This window comes from Crocodylus siamensis, chromosome 3, assembly GCF_052110815.1.
Source record: "Crocodylus siamensis isolate JL-2025a chromosome 3, ASM5211081v1, whole genome shotgun sequence".
Taxonomy (NCBI): domain Eukaryota; kingdom Metazoa; phylum Chordata; order Crocodylia; family Crocodylidae; genus Crocodylus; species Crocodylus siamensis.
Genome location: NC_143397.1, coordinates 49,776,780 through 49,801,639, shown reverse-complemented (window position 1 = coordinate 49,801,639; position 24,860 = coordinate 49,776,780). Strand labels below are relative to the sequence as shown.

General features: G+C 38.2%; 1 protein-coding gene across 1 annotated transcript in view; it reads right to left on the bottom strand.

Annotated features, from left to right (window-relative positions):
- The window catches only part of LOC149868267 (endoplasmic reticulum aminopeptidase 2-like), a 36,666-nt gene extending 12,251 nt beyond the window's left edge, over positions 1–24,415 (bottom strand). Inside the window, exons 1-10 of the mRNA XM_090038315.1 lie at positions 24,349–24,415; positions 20,241–20,878; positions 15,723–15,861; positions 14,687–14,821; positions 13,251–13,371; positions 11,112–11,266; positions 7,493–7,606; positions 7,271–7,402; positions 5,032–5,163; positions 2,226–2,294 (exon numbers count right to left, since the gene is read on the bottom strand). Of these exons, the coding sequence (XP_089894441.1) occupies positions 2,226–2,294; positions 5,032–5,163; positions 7,271–7,402; positions 7,493–7,606; positions 11,112–11,266; positions 13,251–13,371; positions 14,687–14,821; positions 15,723–15,861; positions 20,241–20,737 (1,494 nt within the window). The 5' untranslated portion in view covers positions 20,738–20,878; positions 24,349–24,415. The remainder of the gene's footprint in view (positions 1–2,225; positions 2,295–5,031; positions 5,164–7,270; positions 7,403–7,492; positions 7,607–11,111; positions 11,267–13,250; positions 13,372–14,686; positions 14,822–15,722; positions 15,862–20,240; positions 20,879–24,348) is intronic.
- Positions 24,416–24,860: the final 445 nt, after the last annotated feature.

Here is a 24,860-nt window from a genome sequence, read left to right as displayed (position 1 = left end):
CTTGTAGTTTTACATATTCTTTGTCAAAAGCACCTGTATTGCACTTGAGATCAGTACAACAGACTAGACCTATAATACTTCCAGGATGACTATTTATGCTGTAGGCATTGCAGAACTGCATCACATCAGGTTGAACATGTTGCCCTCCTAATTGTACCTAAGCTTTATACACAACAGTGCAACAGATGTTGGACTGTGCTCACTCATATACTCTGGCTGCTTTGCAGCACCACAGTAGTGTGTGAATCTGACCATGGGTGTAATAGAAGCTGACAGCCACATCAGAATTGCCAAGTGGAGATAGATATCTGCCTGCATCTGCCACTGAGGTTTTTATGAATCCTGAAGATGCACACTCCTGTTCCAATACTAGGTGTATTGCCCCTCTGTAGCCTTCCAAATACATCTCCTGATAGACCATGTGCTATCAGGAATTATATTTAGGAGATGTTAATAATTCAAAGTCTACTGCAGATTTTGACAAAGATGTGCTTCTCCATCCCTGAGGGAAGAATATAACCAGCTACTCTCCTCTACTCATCTTCTTGCAGAGGTACTTGTACATATTAAGAGAATAATCTTTAAGAAAAAAACCACTCTGACCAAAAATGATGAAAAGTACATTAGATGTTATTTTCTTTGTAATAACCTGATATGCTACACAAGTCAGGGAATCTGTTCTTTTTAGAATGAATACACAATATTAGGTATATTAAAAACATTTCAAGATAATTATTTCCCTTTAATGAAGTTGACACTTTCTAGACTGCTTTCATAAGTGATCCCAGCCATATGAGCCTGCATAGTGATCTACTGCACATTCTAAGTGGTCTTTCAAGACTAAAATTACTTAATATGATATTTGACAGTACAATTCAGAAAGTTCTTTCAATTGTTTAAAATACCTTGCCCTTTTGCATCTCAAAAGTGTTCTTTTTTTTGTTTCACTGCTGTTTATATGGTTTCAATATTTACAGTTGCTTATTTATGGCAATATTTTTCTTACCGAGATGGCCTCATGAAATATATGTCCCATTACATAAAAGACTCTAGTGAAAAATAGCTGAAAGTAGCTATATTCAAATGAGCAATAGCAAACTACCTTATGATCTACAAGTCAAAATAGAAATATTCAAATAGTGAAAGAAAGGACATGTAACTAGTACAAAAATATATTAATTTTATCAAAAAGGCTAAGGTGAAAAATGATTTACAAGTAGCATAAAAGGCAACAAAAAGGCTTTGTAAATAAATCAGAAGACGACAACAAAGAAAAGGACAGGTTCATCACTAACCAAGAAAGGAGAACAAATAATAGGTGATGCAGGGAAAGCTGAAGTACTCTGTGCCTCCTTTCCTTTACTAAAATTATTAATTGTAACCAGTTATTTATTAAATTAATATTTGGAAGGAAGCAGGAACACAGGCCAGAATGCAGAAAGAACAGGTTAAAGCAGTGTTTCTCAAACCATGGATCGTGACCCAAAAGTGGGCCGCAAGAATACCTGAAAGGGTCATGAGCAATCGCATTGAAAAACATGGAAAACCATAGATTTTCCCTTGCAGGCTGGCAGCATTGCAGTCTGAAAGGGGATACCTGAGGCTGGGGGGAAGGAGGATACAGGGGGAGCCATGTACATGTGCACGTGCATGTGCATACATGCACATGGCAGCTAGGCAGGGTGGAGAGCAGCTCCTATAGCTAAGTCTATGGGGTCAGAGGGGCATAGGCAACACAGAGGGAGGCAGGGGGCACAGGAGACACACTGGGGTCTGGGGGGCATGTGTGCCTGCAAATTTGTGCAGGCACAGGGCTGCAGCATGGCCAGACCAGCACAGGCAGAACAGCAGGTGGGTCCTAGCACAGGAGGGTGGAGTGGGGCAGTGAGACTAGTTGCCGGCAGCCTGGCCATGGTGGCAGGGTAGAGTCATGGCCCAGCATGCAAGCAGCTGGCACAGGAAGGAGGTGAGGAGAGTGTGGGGCTCCCCTATCCATCCTCATGTTGCTGGCAACACCACTGGGGTGAGGTTCATGGCCACTAGTTTTGCTGCCCCGCTCTACCTACCTGTGTTGAAACCCACTCACTCATAGCACAACCACTGCATGAGGAAAATTTGATGTATCTGCTTAATTTCTATATGAAATAACAGTTACAATACCACGATGCATTTGTTTATACCTCTCTGCAGAAGTCTAATAATGAAAAAACAATCCACATACTCACTATGTTCTTAGAAGGCTGACTTTTTGTGTAACAGTATTTAGCAGAAGCAAAATCCTCCTCTGAGCAAGTCTGTAAAATACAGGATTATCAAGTCAGATTGAAAACACCCTTTTCTGTATACTTAATTTTCATGTAAAATGTTAGCAGTTGTTATCCACAAGAAACATTTCATCCAGTCACTAACCCTTAAAATTAATTTTCCCTGCAGAAATGCCCTAGAGCCATTAGTAATACCAAATAAATTTTTCTAAAACTTCTTCTGATATTGTCCTTAAAAATATAAAACACATCTTTCACAAGGCATTTTGGAGTATGACTGGTCCCCTTTAAAAAAGTATTCTTTGTACAGGTATCCAGGTTGTAGCCATATGGGTCTAGAGAAAAAAGCAAGGCTTGTGGTAGAGGTGATATCTTTTATTAGACCAACAAGATTTTTGCAAAAAAAAAAAAAAAAAAAAAAAAAAATATTATATATATATATATATATATATATAAAGTTCTTTAATTCTTTAATTGCTTATTCCTGGTACAAGCATTCAGTGTTTAGACCAGTTTGAAATCAGTGTATGGTTCTCATCACTGGTACCACTCAGCTTTTCAGATCAGACTTCAGTGATAGACAGTCTCAGTGATTTTGATGCCTTTGAATTCTTATGTGGAACTGAGCGTGTTAGGTCTGTCCTTGTGTCTACTCACCGTGTCTATTCATAATCTTTAGCTGCAGGCTGACTCCAGCAAAATTATAAACCAAAGCTACTTGCAGTGAATAAAGTTTACACTGCTCATTATCATGTCTTTATAAAATGGTTTTAAATACATTACATTACTGTTTAGATGTAAGCCTTACAGATTTCCAAGGTTTTTTTCCTCATTTGTTTTTTTACGTGTCCTCAACATGAGGTAGAAGCCCTCAGGCTCTAGAAACTGGAAAGGGAGATATGACATATACAGACTGATCTGTCCCATGCCTGCTTAAATACTCTTTCCCTTAGAATGCACTCTCCACCACTAAGCAAGACAAGAGACAGCTAGATGGATCTGTGGTCTGACCCAGTATGCCATTTCTTATGGATTTGTCTTCCTTAAGCCTAACCTCTTTTTTTGCTATCTATGCTGTCATTTTTTTTTTTTTTACTTTCCATTTACTGAGTTATTGCTTTGTTGATGATACTCAGTTGTATTTTTCCTTAGATGCTGACTTTTCTTTAGGTATATTAATCTTACTACTAGTTAAGCTGGAGAGTTGAATGAAGGATCAATTTTTCCTGAAACATACTATAATCCAAACAATGTTTGGTTACCTTCTCTATGAATACATCAGAGATAGACCTAGCTATTTAGGCCTAATTCTTACATAAATGAAATGGGCATTGTTTTTGACTTTGATTATGTTTTTTCCTATTCAGACCACTTGAAAAACTAGCCCAGTTTCCTTTATGTTATCTGATAGATGTGCAAAACTATTAATTTTATCCTCGCAAATAGATTGCTGTATTTGCTCGCATACAATGTGCCCCTGACTATTATACACACCTTGCTTTTGAAAGACAGAATGAATAAAAATAATTTTTTTTCCAGACCAGGAACATAGTCTACTCTTCAGCTGACTTTCTCTCCCATTTCTGTTTAACTAAAGCTCAAACCCTGGCTGCTACTGACGATTCATTTCCATGGGTGCATCTATGATTTTGAAAATAGCTAATGTCTCCAGGGCTGTGAAATAGGAGAAGTGTGTCCAGGAGCAGCTAGTAAACAGCAAACTCACTTAGAGTAATAGCTTGATTAGTGAAACATCAAGACCATTAAAAAGAAGAGGTGGTCATTAACACTCCTGGAATAAAGAACAATGAACCATTAAGTCAACTGACTGTTTCAGCTGCCTGAATAGTAATGCAACAACTGCTGCACTATGGAGCAGGAATCAAAGAACGCTGCTTGTTTCCCAGGCAGATACTCAGATCCCCACTTAATAGGAATGGGGAGGGGGGGCAACTTTTGAGAAAATGGTGTGAGTTGTATGTGATAAAATATAGTAATGTGCTTTTGAGATCTAAATGCTGGACAAATATAATGCTTTGCTTTACAATCTCCCTAAAAAATAAATCACATAATAAACTGAAGAGCTATGGTACAGGATTCTTTATACCCATTGCTAATTCCTCCAAATATGAAATAATTTATTGTACAATGTACAGCAATGGTTCCTCATGGATCAAAGCTTGCACTGAGTTTATTATTGTTTAACTAGTCTTTAGGACATCACAGCAACTGAGCCAAATCTATTTAATGAACTTCTTAGATCCTAACACTTCAATTCACATTGTTACAGAGAAGTAGATTTATTTGCTTTCCCAGTTCCACAATTACAGGCTAATCCTCCAAGGCACTGGCTTCGGTAAGAATTAGTCACAGTCAATATGTCCTTCCATTCTGGAACTTTCTCTTCTCTGATGTTTGTGCCAATTTGCCTCTCAATTGTTAAATCTTTTGTGTACTTATTTAAATATTTTCTTCTAAAGATGTAAGAAGCTTGTTTATTATGACTTCAATTTTCTGAATAGCTTTACATTGAGGCATACTGCAAAAAAAAAAAAAAAACTCACAGTAGGAGAAATTCATTACTATGCAAAGTGAACTATCACACAAGATCTGTGAACCCCTTATATTCTCAAAACAAGACTTAACTGGAATTTAAAGTGTATATATGCTTTGTGTATACTGTTTGCACAGGAGGAGACTTTTACCTTGAATGAATATTGCATAGCAGTATGCTATTTGCTAGGTAAAATAAAAGAAGAAAACTTACATTTGCCAAGCTATTCCAAAGATCATTGTTTTTTGCATTCCTATAGCTGTGTTTCTTTAAGTAATGAATTATTCCATTCTGAAACACTTCATCAGTCAGAAAGTTTCTCAGCATATGTAGAATACAAGCTCCCTACGTATGAATGGACACAATTGAATTAGTTTGTAAATTCCATTTTCTTCTAAATAGCTATAATTATGTTGTAAAACAATGCTAAATTGTTAAAACTAGCCAGGAATTCTAACAACAAAAAAAAGAGTAAAAAATGTAGGAACCAAAATCAAAGGACAAAAAGTTATTGCCTGATCAGAGTTACTAAATACAACTAAAGCACTAATAGTGAAATTAGAACAGAAGATACAGAAGGTCCCACTATGCGGAAGCCATGCAACGGTCCAGACAGCATGAGGCCCAACAAAGGACCGACTCTGCATCACCTCTGCATTGAAGAACTTGACTTGATATTAGCTTTGCTTAATACACAGTGTTTAGCGGAAGTTTCAGGGCCTGTCAGGAAAGGTTAGCTAGTGGTTCTATATCAAAATGGAACCAGTGGCTTCTACATCAGCAGATTATTGAAACTCAAATACAGAGTAGCAGCTACAGTCTGTCCTTACCCTACACTTATGCTTGAAAGGTGCATTCTGTCTTTCCACAGTTCCCACACTGATTTGCCGTAGAAATGTATTCTTCCTTAGGTTTAAATTTAGTACTGATTTATGTACCCTTCAGTTCCATGGACTTCACTGGGATTGCACAGGGCATAAATCAGCACAGAATTCATCTCTCGTGGATCAAGTATGCAACTAGGTTTAGCTTCTCTGACCCATAGACCCACATGGGCTGTGGCTTCTGGTGAAGCTACCAGCTTGCCGGAAAGAAAAGCTTCATCAGTAATTAGTCAAAAAGAAGTTTGACTAGTGGAAAAAAGGACTGGGCGACGGAAAACATTGAAAAAAACAAAACTTAATGATGGCCTGAACAAGAATCTAAGCTGAGATGTCAATCAGCATGAAAACAAATACAACTGCACATTCAAAATTATGCTTACTTGAAAAATTCATTTATTATATTTTTTTCTAATTTGAGAAAAAGAAATCTAACTTAATGTAGTAAAGCACAGAATTCAAAAGTCATCTTCTTCACTTCTTAATGTTTCCTATTTTGCTTTAAACAAATACATGCAAATATTACACAAATGTATTTTGTACCAATGCCAAGATATTTCAAACATTTTTATGGTGGTTTTTTCTGCTTTTTACAGGAGGGAGCCCTGAGAAAGACATTAGCTATACCTTGTAAATTCTTCAGAAAGCTATCCCTGTACAACCTTTATTTAATTATTAACTATTTTAGTTTCCTTCATACCGCAAAGATTATAAATTATAATAAAATCAGTGCTGTGTACTGATCTATTATGTATAACAGGATAATTAAATGCAGCCAGCTGTAACAATTTGGTATAAGAGAATAGGATTCAAAACTTTTTTTTTTTTTTTTTTTTTTTTTTACTATGAGTTCTTTCTCTCTCATACATGCAGACAAAGGACTAAACAACAGAAGTACTTTAAGTATTTTACCTATCATAAAGAGAGGACTTAATTAAGACTTTTCAGAATCAATAAAAAACTAGGAGAGAAATTCAATATTTCCTAGTGCAACTGTATACGCATCCTTTCAATTTTCTACCTTGGTAAAAGTTAGTGCACTGTCCTGCAAAATAGAACTCTCTTTTGCACTGCAAAATTCTGAACATCCCTAAGTAAAGAGAGGTAGTTAGCCATGTTTATCGGAAGTCAGGCAGAAGGCAGAGTCCCTAATTTTCACTGGAATCAGTGAGAGTTATCAGTATTTTGGAGGAGCAGCTCTTCAGGGCTCAGTCCTGTTTCCAGTGAAGTCAAGAAATCCTTTCACATTCATTTAAATGTGACGTATTAGGAAGTTAGAATGATTTTAGCCAAAATTAATGTGTCTGATCTTGAAAGATGGCATTGTCAGTCAGTTGTGTGTGCCAGAGTGTGTGCCCTGAGTGCAGCAACCTGCAGAATTGGGATCTGACTCCATTACTTTAATCCTAACTTTTCGTCTCCCTGCCCCTTTGTCTTTTATAAATCCATCTTGTTAATAGTATTTCAATGCCAAGTTTCCTGTCTTCTATATCTTTAACATTCTAAATCATTCATACAGCTGCACATAACTTACAATATCACTATTGCAGATGAAAACTAAACAAACTTACCTTGTCATAAGAAACAGTATCAAACATTTCTTTTATCTGTGTTGGATTTTCTGCTTTTGAAGATATGGGGCGAGATGAGTTCATAGAGTCTCTTCCCATTGCTGTAAAGCAGGTATCTAGCAAGTAGTCATTCTAACAAGATAAAATAACTAGTAAGTGCATATACGCTTCAAGAAATGCATTTTGAATTATATCAAGCGAGTTAAAATGTGCTATACATACCACTTGCAACTCTGGGTATGTGGCATCAACAGAGATAAATTCCATGTATCTAGCAAACCCTTCATTCAACCAGATATCATTCCACCATTCCATGGTAACCAGGTTACCAAACCACTAAAAATAGATTTAAATATACACTCAGAAACAGATAAAGAAGATAAAGGAATTAAAACATTTTTTTTTTAAAGTATGGGTTTTTCTAACGGAACAATATTTCTGACATCCAGCGTCTTAAAAAAAGGAGCCTGATTTAACTTCCAGGTAAGAGTGAAACAATTCTTTACACTTCTCAATGAAAAGGAGTTGGTAGATACATTAACAATAAAAACTTCCATAAGACCACATTCTGGCCTTATGCAACTCTAGCATCCTTCAAATTCTTTCCTGAGAGACTTCTCACAAGAGAGGTTGATTTCTTAGCCTGGGCTATTTATTATATCACATAAAACAATAATCCTATACTTAGAAAATTAAGCATGAATAAAACTGCATTATTGGTTAGCAATGAAAGTAATTATCTAACGCATGATAATGGAATGGATGCATCCAACACACATTATTATGTGCTCTCTATTACCTCACCATTTTTATCATCAGTTTCTTTCTATTATGAATAAATAAGAAAGGGAGTATCTAGAATGAAATGTACTATTCAAAAAGACATTACAGCAAGAATCCTTAAACACAATTGGCTGTTACATCATTTATCTTTGGAATGTTTTAGTGGTTTTACAAAATTTGTCTTGTAAGACCAAATCATACTTATCTTTCTGATCTGAGTAGTCCTCTTAAAGTCAAGGGAACTATCATTGCGAATAAGACAGGAAGGTTTTGGCTCAGTGTTTAATACAGCAATTACTATTATTTTTAACAAAGGAGCTCATTAGATTTACAGATATTTTTAGATTTACTTACAATTCGGTAGCCAAACAGCTTTCATATTTTAAATTACAGCTAGATCCTATTTTACTTGACATACTTAAGTGGTGCAGATGTAGCTGCATAACTGCAGGTTTTGGCCCTTACACACAATTATTCCTACTTTGGCAAAGTGAACCACCCTGTGCACACACCTGCTGGAAGTAGCCCAGAAATGTAGTGGTTAGGGCACTTGCCCAGGGAGGAAGGGACCAGGGTCCTAGGACAGGTCTTTTATCTAAAAGGCATCTGAACCTGCATCTTCTATTTCCCAGCACTCTAACCACTAGGTAATAAACTAAGCATTTGTCCATTGCCCTCTTCAGCTCTCCTTTTGAAGCCAGCCCACTGGATATCTAAGAGAGCGAAATGAAAAATACAAGCCAGAGACAGAGGCTAGGGACAGACATTACACATTAACCAGTTTCAGTGATCAGAAACTGGTTTAAACCTGTAACTGAACAGATGTTCAGTGCACATAAACCAGCTTGAAAATGGTTTAAACCAGTCTGAGACAAACCTGGTTGAATGTAGTATCAGATTTAACTGATTTGGGTCAAACTGGTTTGTGCAATGTCTGTCCCAGACCCCTTGCTGGTTTAAGATAAACCAGACTCCACCAGCATCCTGGTATGCTCTCTGGACTGTGCAGAGCACTCTGCTCCACAGCAGGGATGGCCCCTCCCCTCTGCTCTCTGGCTGCAGCTCTGGCAAGACTGTGGGGTGCTCCCCACCACCCCTCACCACTCCCTGCTAAGCAGGAATTCCCCCCTCCCCTTTGTATTGTGGAGAGGTGCCTGCATATTATCTAGCAGACCACATGCTGGCTACGGTCTGTGCTGAATCAACAGGTAATGTCCCCCTGTTGTTTTCTTAATGAGATAATACATACTGAGTTAGGGGTGATAAACACCCCTATTCCCTACTGGGCTAATCAAAGTGTCCTGCTGGGGCCTGGCAATGGCCCCCCTTAGCTCAGTACTGTACAAGGGAAGGCGGGGCTGCTATAGCACCCCCCTGGCCTCTAGCCTGAGTCACTGCAGGCATTTCTGGGATGTTACAAAGTGATTTAGCCTAGCCAGGTTACACTAACCTGCAGAGACTGAAGCAATTCAGGCTCAGGCTTTTTGAATCTCTGTCCCTAACCAGAGACATCCTACCCAGGAAAGGAAGGGACCCTGAGTTTAGTTTCAGCTCAGGTTCTCAATAGGGCAGACATTTCTCAGTGATGTTTATCTACTTTATCCAAGGAATATTAACTGCAAGGTGAGTGGGCCAGCTTCAAATGGACAATGCTTTGGGTACTACTGAGCTCAGAGCCTGATGGTTAGAATACTTTATTGGGAAGCAGAAAATGATTCAAAACCTCTCTAGGTGGATGAGACCAGAAAGTAGTCAACTGCTCCCTAGGCAAATATGCTAACCTCAGTGCTATTGCGCTAAAAAGGTAGGAACCTCTCCTCTTTCACCCCTATTTTACTGTTGTTTGTGTCTGACTAGAACTTCAGGACTTGCCCAGCATTACACCCATTCTCTCTCTTCACACAGCTGCTTGGCTGGACCATAGCCTTACTGACCATGGTCAGTAGTTACCATGGGCAATTCTGAGTTGAAAATAGCATGTTAGTGGCAAAAACTGCATTAATGCAGCTACATATATGCCCTTTAGGCTTGTAAAGTATAATAGGATTTAGCCTGTCCTTCCTATACTTGCTAATTAGAACTAGGAAACTAATAAACTGAAGACACAATTTATGAATAGAAAATGACTTGTTAATATCAGTCACTGGAAAACCTAGAAACTCTTGCTGAATCTTTATTAATGCTTTAAGATACAGTTCTACTCTGAAAAGCAACTATTCAGAGATAGACAGTTCTTACTTAACTTTCATGCTCCCTGTGTTCAGAATTATAATTATTAGAGTGAGAAAAATAAGAAAGCTTTTGCCTTCTATTAATATTGCTGAGCCAACATAACAGAGGACCAGATTCTTGTCTTTACTAAGCATCATCATTCCAGATGGGAAAAATCATCTTGTGGTGAAGTAACTAATTAGGAATTTGAGAAATCTAGTCAGTTTCCATCTCTGTCACAGATTATCTTTGAGATCTGGAACAAGCTACAGACATTTTTTAGTGGCTTCAAAAGAAGAGAATGAGACCATCACTTCTGGAGAAGAACTTTAATAAGCCTTAATATACTATTTATTAAAAGAAAAAAATAATGGTGCTTTCCCATTTCATAGCGTTTTTCTTTGCATAATTCATTTATGTTTAAGTGCCCTTATGCTATGATAATGAGAGCTATTTAAGTATCTAGACAGACATCATTTTTAACTAAGTACTAATGATGGGACCAATCAGTTACACTTTGTACAACTTCTGTAGGCAGTGGACTTGCACAGATGTCACAAAGGGTATCATTTGGCCTAAAGTAACAGCTTTCTTCCTTTTGTTTGTTTTAGAGATCTCAGGGTATACCTACAGAACTTATCATTAAGGTTAAAAAAGAAACTCCATATTGGTACATTTTAAGACTCACATGCTAGACATGATCCATGTGGAATCCTAGTGCTCGTTTTCACACAAAAAAACAATTTTCAGAAAAGAATACCAAGTGGAAACTAGTTCTAATCATCTTCATTATTTATCCTCCTAAGTTTTGAGGAATATGTCAAATAAGCTATCAAAATTAGACTACCTGATGAGCTAGTTCATGACCTATCACCATGGTTATCCAAAGTTTTTCAGAAGCTGAAGATGTCTCAGGATCATACAGTAGAGACGTCTCTCTGTAGGTGGTCAGACCCCAGTTCTCCATAGCTCCTGACTGGAAATCAGGGACAGCAACAAGATCTGAAAAATAGGTTAATTTAATCTACTTTGATATACAGGACTCTGAATCATAGAAAATTAGGCCTGGAAGGGACTTCAGGAGGTCATCTAGTCCAAACCCTGCTCAAAGCAGGACCATCCCCAACTAGATCATTCCAGCCATCACTTTGTCAAGTCGGGTCTTAAAAACCTCCAAGGATGAAGATTCCACCACCTCTCTAGGAAACCTGTTCCAGTGCTTCACCACCTTCCTATTGAGAAAGCTTTTTCCCAATATCCAACCTATTGTAGTCAGAAACTTATCACAGTTAAGTCTAATAAGCCATTACCAAATAAAAATATCTCTACAGCTGATCTAATTCCACTCCCACAGAAATCAGCAGGAGTGTTCTATTGATTAAAATGGGAGCTGGTGCAGGCTCAATGTGAAGAGGTAACATGTATAAGACAACCAACAATATGAATGGCCTCCAGCTGCTGAATATGTTTTGCTGGTCTACTGCTTTCAAAAGCTACAGGAACTAACTTTTGCATAAAGGGGAAGTGTCTCTTCCTGCCTGTAATGAATGATGAAAGGTGAGGTGTCTTCCTGATATTGTACAGACTTTTTACTGTTTTAAAAGAAAGAATGCTGCCAAGATAAGTAAGATTTGCTTAGAAAGACTATTCTTTAGTTAACCTTTCAGAGAGCATTTCACCAGAATAAAGTAACTACTTATATTTATTGGGGGATTTAATGGATTTAATGACCTAAGAAAGCAAAGATCTTCATTTTGCAAAGTTCTTCAGCCATCTCTCTCAAAATCCTCATCACTGTGTATACCTCATATAATTTCCATTCTCCCTATGGCTTCAGCTGCATTGCCTCCATGTCAAGCATGGGACCACTACAGAGAAGCATGCCCTTCTCAGTCACCTCTTACCAGGAGTGCTCCAAAACCTAATTTAGGCAAAGTAACCATCTTAGAGTGACCCTGAGCACACTCCAACAAAAACTGCTGAAACAGATAGAAAGCCTGCAAACAGCAGTGTGGCACATACTCAGGGCTGCTTGAAGCTGACTACACTACTTAATTTCCAGGCTCCTGCACAGTGAGCAGAAGGAGGCAGGCATGCATCTTGCAAGCCCAGCAGGTCATGGGCTTGACACAGAAGTGTCATACACAAGTCTTCCTTTTGGCTGAGGATGAACAAGACTTTCTGAAATTAAAAACAAAAAACCTTAGTGGAAAATGTGGAAATAACAGGATGGTTTTTAGTACTGAAACACTTAGTTTTGCTGCTTCCCCTCACTTATGGGAACACTTATAGTATCATAGGAAAGTAGGGCTGGAAATGACCTCATGAAGTCATCTAGTCCAGCCCCCTGCTCACGGTAGGATCATCCCTGACTAAACCATCCCAGCTAAGTGTTTGTCCAACCTGTTGTTGAAAATGTCCAGGAATGGAGATTTTATAGTTTCTCTGGGGAGCCCATTCCAATGTTTAACCACCCTCGTGGTCAGAAAGTTCCCCTCAGTCTCCAACCTAAATTTCTTCTGCTGCAGTTTGAGGCCATTTCTCTCAGTTCTATCCCCTATAGCCACAAAGAAAAGTCTATCTTCATACTCTTTATAATCACCCATCAGGTATTTGAAGACTTAATAAATGCATCCTCAGTTTTTGTTCTCCAGATTACGTAATCCTAGTTCTTTCAACCTTTCCTCATAAGCCATGCTTCCCAGGCTTCTATTAATTTTTGTAACTCTCCCCTGGACTCTTTTCAGTCTGTCCACATCTTTCTTGATGTGTAATACCCAAAGATGAATACAGTTTCCTTCTATATGTTGCCTGTTCTGACTGAGGTCTTCCAGGCAAAGGAATGTGTTTTTGTATTTTTGGGGCAAATATAGCACTTATGGGTATAAGCAACAATTAATAATAATGGGTTTATATTTACTACTCCTTTTATAACATGTTTTACTGCATACCTGGTAGAGGTTTCGTGACCTTTTCAATGACTTACCTTGCTTTGGAAGAGGATAATAAATACCAAAATACTGTTCATAGAATTCCAAGATCTTTATGGCAGCTTCCAATGCATAGTGAGCTTGATTCAATTTCTCTGGATTAACATATACAGATACCTGTGAAAAAAAATACAGTACACAACTCCATAACGTGCGTCTCTTAAGACAATAAACAGTCATTTAGCTGGTTTGCTTTTCTTTTGAAATTTACTTTTAGAAGCTAAAATGCAGAATAAGAAGTATGCTCTCTTGCTTACCCAAGGTGAAGAGTAATGTTCAGATCCCATAAACAAATACATTGCAATGAAAACACATTAATAAATAAACAACTTTCTTACCCACACTGTATACCATTTGTTTACTCATAGGTGCCTTAAGTGACCTATTTGTTACCTGTACATTTGTATTTGGAGTACTCCAGGATTGATTCCTAAAAGTTTAGCCCAAGCTAGAAGCTATGCAATAGGCAGAATGCCTGTGGTTTGAGTTTCACTGCTCATTAGTGACCATTTCAGCTGAGCACAAGCCATTGTAGACAGGAACTGGAAGCAGTGCTGTTGTTAAGTTTTAGCCTGCTATGTTGGCCATGAAGGAGACAGTAGCAAGATGGCCTTTCAGTTAAATATATCTTTTCCTTTTAAGATCCTGTGCAGCCTCATTGCAATTCGTAAGATTGACACATGGCATCAGGAAATGGGTGTAAAGTGAAGTTTAGTTCTTAATTTTCTTTAGATATCCATCATTTGATCACTTTATTCCTTCTAAACATTTTCAGTTCTGCGATTCTTTCTACAACACTATTGTGGCTTTTAGCTCAGGATGAAGTCATTACTTTGTTTGCTCTTATTTACAGCACAGTATACTCTATACCAAGTTTCATGTTATCACTTCAGCCTTTTATAAAAGGCCCTATAGAATTTAAGAAGACATTTGTGACTTGTAAGTTATACAACTATTAGTTATAGTTACCTTACTGATTTCATCTTTAGTAGAGTTTACAGGATTTTTCTATAGAGGGCACCTCTTGTTTGCAGCCAGATAAATTCTTGGAACATTACTTTGAACTCTAAATCTGGCTTTTCAGGATAATACAATGTCATTTGTTCAACTTTAGGCATTTCAAAGCACAATTTGCTTGATTCTTTTCACACATTAACCTTACACCAGTATAACCAAATTAGATTTAATGGTGACAATCTTGCTTTACATAAGGGTAAGTAGAAAGAAAATCTAGACCTATATAATGATTTGGGTTCATATCCCAGAATATTTTCTAATGAAAAGACAGTACTTTGGAAAACACAATATAAAGGATACAGAAAGGATGAGGGTGTAGCTAAAAGAAACTGAATATGAAGAAACAAGTGTGCATAATATCATATGCTTATTTCAGAAGCTTTATAAATAAGTGCTGGTCACCTTTAAAACCTACCTTAATTCCAGATGAAGTTGTTCCACTGATAGACTGAAAATCACTAACAATAAATGCTACCAAGTAGGTGCTCATCTTTACCGTCTCTGCAAAATGATCTTCCACCAGATTGTTGCCTAATGTTATAGTCTTTACCTAGAAGATCACAAATTGGGACAAAATACACTAGTATATTACACTCATTTATAGTAGGCAAAGCCACTACATTTTCCACTAAAACTGCAGGTTGTTTTTCTAGGACTGCTCAGCACATCTTATTGAATGTAAAAGGAAGAAAGACCCTGGATAAATAACTGAGAATGAGAAAAAGGTTCTTTGCAACAGCCCTGGCAACTGAGGTAGAATAATGAGTCATGGCTAGTATTAAGGAATTATTTAAATCGTGGAGTTCTTTATAAAGGGCAGAATTATATTGTGCGATTTACCATATCAGATAGTCAGATGGCAGATCTATCTGGTCAGATAAAAAAAATCATCTGATCTAATTCCAAGTATTCCACCTGAGACCATAAGTCTCTACCAAGGCTATAAGCTAGTACCTGAAGATTTTTCAGAGTAAGGAAGGCAGTGGGTTTTTTTTTAGGTAGTGTTGCATATGGGGCAGTTAGTAAATCTCTGAAGTTAGTAAATGCTCTGAAGCACAACTCATGCATTCAGAATTTAGGGCCAGAAGGTAGCATTATGATTGCCTGACTTCCTGAATAACAAAAGTCAAGAGGTTTGATTTCTGTTATCCCAGCATATATACTTAAAGATGCTGCTATAGTTCATGCAATAATCTCTCTGATGTCCCATGGCAGGATTTCATCATGCTGATACCATGTGAAGAACTGTTTCCTTGAATTAGTTTTTAATGAGCTATCATTAGTTTAAATAAGGACTCCCTTATCTTCATAAGGGTAAAAATCCCTTTGCATGATATCAAAAGCTATATACCCATTTTATTTGCCTCACTGTAATACGTTAATGGCAATCCTCAGTAAAAGAAGGAAAACAATATATATATAGGTTGAAGAACTGAAGATGAACAGGTCACCTTTGGCATATTGGACAGTGCAACGTGTTGCTCTTCCCTCCGAATCTTTATTGTATAATTCGCTTTAAAAGATGGTTCATCAAAACAGGGGAATGCCATACGGGCAGAAGTAGGTTCAAAATGAGTAGAAACCAACAGCCTAAAAAGACAAAGAAAGTATTAGAATTTGCAAGAAAAGTACCTCTTTTCACCGAATAAAACAGATAAACCATAACATAATATGAACTTGAGGAACTTAAAAAGGAAAATTGCTTGGATAAAAGGGATCTGAACAGTAGGGTTGTGGTAGAGAGTTTCAAAGACCTGTCTATGACAACTGTACAGTCATTAAGCCCTGAGTATTACAAAACTCAGGTCACAATACAACTCTGCCTGTTAGAAAATGGTTAAAAATATAATAAAGACAAAACAAAGACAGAACTTAGCCATGTGTTTGTGCTGCTATCGAAGATATTTTTGTTTCTGCAGAAAGAATGTAATCTGATTGTACCAGTTTATTATTTCTCATCAAGTTTATTATGGTACTCCCTAAGGATCAATTAAGAATGAGGTCCAATTGTGCTAGGCACTATACAGATGCATGACAGTAGACAATCTGGGCCCTGAAAAAATTACTGTACAAATAAACAAGATAGATGAGGGTGAGCAAAGGGATATAGTACACAAGCAGAGCAAGTTCTGGGATGGTAGTAAATGTCCTGTTAGTTCCACATTTTAGGTTTAGTTAGGTGAGTAGAGGCTAAATAAAAGTAAAAGTGAAGGGGGAGCAGATAAGAGAGAAAGATGACAGCGCAAGGGGTAAAAGGAGTAGGTGTAAATTAAGCATAGGCCAAGAAACTGTGAGAGGTCTGCAGAGAGACAGATGGAACAAAAACTGCCATTTGAAAGAGGGAAGAGAAAGTCCATATGAAAAATGTTTATTAATGAGCTCCAAATAACTAGTTATAGGAACAAAGGACTATCTTATTCTACTGCTTTGAAACAACTATTTAACGATTACTCTTAACTTCTGACACATACATAATTCCTAGATAGTTCACATGTGTGTCCAACAAATGGTTTCTCTTCTAAAGTCTAAAGGTTTTATAAAGGGAGATATTTGTAATAATTTTTTTTATGAAAGGAATAATTTTTTTAAAACAAAAATGACACAGGAATCTAAGCCCATTGCCTACCACTAATTGCCTCACATGCTTAATTAGTTAAATTAATTCCCCCTGATATTACTGTGTGCCATGCAGAATCAAGATCAGAATAAGATCTTTCCAAAATGAAGGACTACTGGCTAGAGATTGGTTCCACCTGACAAAGAGAGGGAGGAGTCTTAAAACAAATCTAGGGAGGATTCTTTAAACCAGGGATATGGAGACAAAAGCCCAGAAGTAAGTAAAGAGCCAGGAAATCTGGATAAAAAACTTAGTAAAGGGAAACAAGAAGCCTTTGTAATGGTTAAGGGAGCATATAGGACAAATCAGTTAGATACACAAAATCTTTATAAATTAATGCCAGAAGCATTGGAAATAAACAGGTCTTAGTACAATTCAGGAATTATTATGGTGACATGTTGGAATAGTTTGTATGACAGAAGTAATGCCATGGATAGGCATAACTTGTTCAGGGAGGACAAGTAGGAGATAAAAGAAGAGGTGTTGCCTTACATATGAAGACATGTATATTCTGAGGCTCAGTATGTGTGGAAGGTAGGCCTGTTGAAAGCCTCTAGGTGAAGGTCAAAGAGGAAAGCACCATGGGGACTGTCACCTGCTACAGGCCACCAAACCAGGAGGAAGAGGTAGATGAGGTCATCTTTAAACAATTGACAAGTTTCCAAATCACAGGATCTGGTTCTCATGAAGGGCTTTAATTATTTGGATATCTGGTGGGAGGAAAACACAGTAGTGCATAAGCAGTGGACGTGGAGTGTGTTGCAAATAACTTTTTAGCACAGATGATAGAGAAGCTTCAAACTAGGGGGAATTGGTTGAGAACGTAGAGATGGAAAGTAACATGGGTGACCATGACCACAAAAAGTGATAGAGTTCAGTATCCTAAAGGAAGGAAGGAAAGAGAGCAGCAGAATAAGGACACTGGCCTTCAGAAAAACGGACCACTGTGAACTCAGGGAACTGGTGGTAGGATCCCCTGGGAAGTAAGTCTGAGGGGAAAATATGTCCAGTAGAGCTGGGTGTAGTTTAAGGAGGCACTCTTCAGGGCATAGGAGCAAGTTACCTGATGCACAAAAGTACAGGAAGTACAAAAGGAGACCAGCCTGGCTAGACCGAAAACTCTTCAATGAAATGAAACTCAAATTGGAATCCTATAAAATGTGGAAACTTGGTTATATAACTAAGGAAGAGTATAGGAGTATTACACAGGCATGCAGGGAGAAAATTAGGAAGGCTCAGTCACAACTTGAGATACAGCTGGCAAGGAACATAAAGGCAAGAAAAAGGGCTTCTACAAGTATGTAGAAACAAGAGGCAGACCAAAGCAACTGTAGGTCCTTTCCCTTATAAAATGCAGAAAGCAATCTAGTTACAGATTATGCAGAGAACCCTGAAGTATTTAATGCCTTTTTACTTTAGCCTTCACAAACAGGGAGATACCAGTTGACAAGCAGAGCTGACATCTAAGATGGGGAAGGAGACAAACAGCCTAGAAAAGTGGAAGAACAGGTTAGGGATGATTTAGAGATGCTAAATGCTTTTAAGACAGTGGGGTTGGATGGGATAAATCTAGGGTACTGGAGGAATTTGGCTGAGATAATTTCAGAGTCATTAGCGATTCTGTTTGAGAACTTGTGGAGGTTGGGTAAGTTCCCTGATGTTTGGAAAAGGGCAATGATTATCTTTAATTTAAGGAAAAAGGAGAATCCAGAGAGTTACAGACAGTCTGAACCTCAGTACCTAGGAAGATCATGAAACAGGTCCTCAAGGACATATTTTAAAGCACCTAGAGGAGAAGATTATTAGGAACAGCCAATATGGATTCACTAAGAGCAAGTCACGCCTAACTAACCTAATTTCCTTCTGTGATAAGGTGACAGGCTCTGTGGATGGGAGAAGAGCAGTGGATGTGATGTACCTTTATATAAACAAGGTTTTTGACACTGTCTCCCATGACATCCTCATTAACAAGCTAAGGAAACACAGACTGGACAGAAGTACTGTAAGGTTGATACACAACTGGTTGGACCATCATGCTCAATGAGTATTTATCAACAGCTCAGTGTCTAGTTGCAAGGAGGTATCAAGTGGGGTTCCCCAGGAATCTGTCCTGAGTCTCATAGTGTTTATCATGTTCATTAACAATTTGGATGATGGGACTGAGTGCACACTAAAGCAAGTTTGCAGACAACACTAAGCTGGGTGGAGTTGTAGACACTCTGGAGGGCAGGGCTAGGATCAAAAATGACCTGGATAGACTGGAGAAATGGTTGCAATCAATCAGTCAGATGAGTTTCAACAAGTGCAAATTTGTGCACTTGGGATGGAAGAATTACATGCACAAATACAGAGTGGGGAATGATAAATTAAGCTACAGGACTGCAGAGAGGGATCTGGGGTTACAGTAGCCCAACCATAAGCTGAATATGAGCCAACAGTGTACGCTTGTTGCAAAAAACAAACAAAAAAAACCTCGTAACAGTGTACCGGGTTCTATGAACAAAAGCGTCACGTACAAATCAAGAGGAGCAATTCTTCCATTGTACGCAGTATTGGTGAGGCCTCACCTGGAATACTGTGTCCGGTTTTGGGCCCAGCTCATAAAGGAGGACATGGATAGATTGGAAAAAGTCCAGTGGAGATAAGCAAAAATGATTACAAGCCTGGAAAACGTGACCTATCCTGAAAGAACTAGGGTTATTTAGTCTGGAGAAGAGAAGACTGGGGGAGGGGGGGGAAGGTAGTCTTCAAATATGTGAGTGATGACTGGAATCTCCATCCCTAGAAACTAAGAGCAGGTTGGACAGACACACACTTGAGCAGGAGACTGGACTAAATGACCTCATGAGGTCCCTTCCAGCCCTACTTCTTTATGATTTTATATAACATAGTAATGCTCTAAACAACAGACTTACTGTACAGATTAGTGAGCATGTTTTTATCCCAAAAATACAATACTTGTGCTCAAATAATCCATTCCCACAGCTTCCATTTAAATGGTTTGTACTGTTGCTGTATTTTTGTTTTTCTTTAAGGAAATAATAAAATAGGTTACTAAATATTTTTTGCAGATTGTTATGAAAATAAGCATTCCACAAATGCTGTGGAAAAATTATTCTGTATTGTATATGTGAATAAAAATCATGTTTGAATGTAAATCAGCAGCCATTACTCAAATAAATACACTACAATAAAACATCAACTTACTTACTGGAGAAAGCTCAAGAAAGAGAGAAAATGATAATGCATAAAGCTATAATGGCACTATTTTACACAGTTTAAAGTATGAGAGTTTTAAGAGGATTTATATAGCAACATTTCTTAATATGAAGATTTTGTACATTTTGCTTACCTTGTTTGACCATCCTTAGTTTTATAAGTACTTTTATACAATCCATAGAAGCCATCTGAAAGATTGGCTATGTAATTAACAGAAAGGAAATACTTCTTATCCACCAGTAATGGTTCAGCAGACAAAAAAGCAACTTGCTCGTGAGTTGGGTATTCCAAAACCTTTAGCTGTTTTAAATCTCCTTGTAGCTTTGGATTTTTCTCCTCGATAAATGCTCTGGTGATTTCCAGGTGTTTGCTGTGCAACACTATGAAATTGGTTTCAAGTTTTACAGTGACCTCAGTCTTCAAAAAGCCTGTGAATACTGATGAACTCAAATTTGGGTGAATCAGGAGGTCATAATGAACTGGGATAATCCAATCAGGGAGCCTTAATTTGTCCCAGGGAAATTGCTCTCCATTTGTTGCTCTAGGGAAAGATCTGTTTTCATTGCTTCTTTCTCCATTAAAGGAATAACTAATTCCAATAAAGTTCAAAATATATAATAGCAGCAGCATTGCCACAAGTCAAGGAAATGTTGGGGCTTTAGCTAGTTCAACATTTCATTTTGAAAAGTAAATAAAAAAAAATTTAAAAAAAAGCTACACAAGGTCTTCTATCAATGTAAGTATAGCAGAGAATTTCTTTGATTGCTTACCCTGAAAAAGAGATGAACTAATATGAGCACTCTGTAGTGTAACCAAGTTATTTATACAAAAATCATTTTTTATTTTTTTCAAAAATGTTATCTCATGCAACCCCCTTAATTAACACTGGTCTTACACATCACATATGCAATACTGCAATCCAAACTGTGCTGTTATAAGAATTCTGACTGCAGGATCCAATCTAATTGTAACATCTGGGCATATATTTTTAAATAAGATGTTCCATGTTGCAGGTGAAAGTAACACTAAGTACCCAATATTTTAAAATTGTGCCAGACCAGAAATATGTGCTACTGTATATATAATTACCACAACTGTATGTGAACATCAGGTTCAAGGATCTGCCTGTAATGATGGCAGCTGCATATACATATTTTAAAAAAATCAGGTCCTTATGGTAAGTGTGTTTTTGATGCTATTGAGGAAAAATAACAATTCTTTAAAGGTCACTCTGGCTGTTTTGACTGTTACTGTTTATTTACAATTGACTGGCCTGTCTGTGTTTAAACTAGCCAAAAAAAAGTAGCAGAAATCCTGAACAACTCTAATTCTGGATCAAGATGAAGAGAAGATTTGCAGTCCTTTCAGCAGCAAAGAAAGGAGAGCTGGAACAGCTATACTGAGAAACTAAGCAACACCTGTCAAAACAACCCATGTTTAGCAGCAGAGAAGACCCCAGGGCCACTAACCAGACTCCTAATCAGAAATACACTTGGAGATCAACAGAGATCAAAACAGCACCAGAGATTAGGACTCCTGGGAAAGATATCCTAGCAAAGAAACAGACTTTTTTTCCTGCTTGAATTTGTGTCCATCAATCAGGAAAGGGTTGGGGTGGTTTTTTTTAGAGCTGTACTGCTCAAGTATATTTCCAAGGCTGACAGCTCTGGTATGGCAGTCAACTAGAGACAATTGAGACATCCACTGGAGGTTGACAGAGTTGATTTACTGGTAATATACTTTATAAATACAAGATTAGGTAAAATGGAAGGCTCAGGACTGCAACAATTACTTTTCAACAGCTGCTTTACACATGTTTATGTGAGATGGCCAAAGGACAGAAGGCTGATCAAGTGAATGGTATTTCTAATTTTTCATGTTATATCATGTGTCACGATTTTAATCACATTTTAAATGGCTTCATTTATGAAAGATATTTTATATGTAATTGCATATTCATATCCAGAAAGACCATGTTCTGACCTCTGGTAATACTCCCAATTTAGTGGTGAATGAAAGCTCTTGAAATTATTTAAAATTTAAATTTAGATCCAGGAAAGGACTTAAGCCATTTTAAAAGAGAACTCCAAACCCCAAGTGAGCCACTGAAGCTCCTGGTACAATACATGGCAAGTGAGGTTCCTCTGAACAGGATTCAAAGTAGGCAGTACAGTGCACTGAGGAAGATGACTGCTCAGCTACAGCTAGCTGATGAGGGCAGAGGTGGTATGACAGGACCTTTTCCCAGGAAGCCATAGCACTGTCTGGTAACTGAACCAGTCCTGCCCCTGTCTAGTCCTCCAGGATACCACCCTGTTTGCCTGTTATGTCCTGGGGTTATCTTTTTGAGGAAACTGTTAATTTGGGAAGCTGTCCCCAGAGTCTTTAAGTGGGCTTCATGAATCCAGCCTCAGTCACTTACTTGAACAGCTGAATACAGCACACCCACATGTGCCAAGGTGTCCTGTATTTGCTGTCTCCTTGTCTGCCTCACTGGCACCTGTGCATCATCCATGGCCCTACCAGCCCTAACTGTGCCTTAAGGGCACTAATTGTGCCCTAGAGCCTCCCCCATAATTACATTTATGCCTCATAGGTATCGCTTCAAGTTCATTTGACAAGCAGTCTGGCCCTGTCCAATATCAGTTTACACCCAGCCCACCAGCCCTGGGCTCTGACTGGGCTGCTGTCTCCCTTTCTCAGCCTACCAGTAGCCTGACCCTTGTAGGGCTCAAGGCATAGAGTGCCTCCCAGGCACCCCCTGTGGCCTCCAATTCCCCTATAGACACAACCCAAACTTCTGGTTAGAACAAACACAAAATACCAGCCCACCAGTTTCTAACTCAAACACAAACCCCACCTTGGGTCTCAAAGCACAGCAAAAAGTCTATCCCCAGTCTGTTGGGCCCCTCCTAACCATCTCAGTACCATCCTGGGTCTACAGCTTTCCTATTATACAGCTTAGAGTGGTAGGAACTTTTCTTCTTTCAGTAGTAAGAGCCAGACTACCACTTGACTCCAACTCTTCAGGTCATCTGTCTCCAGTCCTTGTAAACAGACCCAGGGGTTTCTTCTCAGTCTGTTAAGAAGCCTGCTCCCCACTTCAGCTGCTGCCTATCTGGCTGTTTTTCAGACGTCAAGTAACTTCCTGGCTGTGATTCTCCCTGTTCACAACAGGGCAGCTTTCTCACAATAGCCCTTGTTGCCTTAGAGTTGGCTCTGTAATTCAGTGACCGCTGGGTAATACGAAGTTCCCCCCCTCTAGGACCCTACTCTTGCCTCTTGCTCTCTCTCTAAGAGGAACAAGGCTGGGATCCCCTATTACAAGTGGGCCTTAGATCCCATCTCTTAGACATCTCACTGGAAGCTGCAAGGTATCTCTGTCCACTTATGAATCTGAAGCAGAGCCACCTTCTCCAGAAGAAAGGTATCTGTGCCCTTTCTTTAAAAAAAAAAAAAAAGAATGGAAGAAAGACCTCCAGTCCCAGAATTATTTCTGCATTTTATCCAAGATTTATTTTAGGTGAAATAAGAGAAGAATCACATGGAGCAGGGAGTGTAACACAAGTCTCTCCTTTACCACTTAGCTATAGTCTTGCTCTCTGACTATATTACATTCCTATTCCTTTTTGCTAGTGACATGATACTAAGTGTCCAGGGAAGTTTAAGATCAAAACCTACAGTGTTTAAAGTTTAGGTGCCTCTGTGGTTAGGAAACAGCAGAGCTGACATTTGCAGGATCACAGCTATCTAAATTCTATCTAAATGCTGAGTCCATGCCTTAGCTTTTGATTTAGCTCTTACTTTAGAATTCACTACATAGAGACAGTTAGTAAATCTCAGTTAAGCCGGCAGCCCAGGCCTTTATACTTTTTAGAGACTATTCAATCAATACTTAAACATGTGCTGAAGGGCATAGGGACTCAGGGCCTAAGCTTAAGTGTTGCACAGGCCTTGTGTTACACTTCCTGTGCAGAGTTGAGACAGCTTTTCATACATTTTAATCTTTCTAAACCCAGTTAAGTGAGACACAGGATAACATTAAAAATATGTACTTTTACCCTAGAACTTGAGAACTCCCCAAGGAATAGTCACCCTGTCCTGCCTACTGCTTTCTGATAATCATGATTAGATCTCATACAAGATTCATTATTCATACATTTTTTTTAATCTGGTAAGAAGAAAATACCAAAAATTACATAATAAAGCAAATAAAAACACAGATTTCTAGCATACGTTACCAGATCACGTCTGTCTAACTGACAAGAAGGAAGGACTGCTTTTATTTTCAGTTTCTTTTGAAGCTGCCTGTCTCTACCCACTGGTTGAATGAAAAGAAGTAAGAAAATAGCCACCTCTTGTGGCTACTAATAGATTTTCAACTGGTGAGAAACAACTTTGTAAGTTGAAAAGGTACTGTTCTAAACACTGTTTATTAAACTGCATTTAATATGTGTGTTTTTTTCCTACAGCTTCTGTTAATTGAAAAAAGTCATCAATTTACTTGTAAATGACTGACCTCAGACGTAGCTCTAAAAAAAGTAATGTAATATGACTTAGGCACATAACTCTTACGCTGTAAATAGGTGTTGCATTTGTCCTGGAAAAAAGTCTATTGTCCTGGGATCCTACAGGCATCCTACAACTCTACTGTCCCACTTCAAATCCCTCTGAAGTATGCAGAATAAAATGTGCTGATGCCTTTTCACAGGACATGTTTGTGTCCATCTGTAAAGTTATTGTGCTTTTTTCC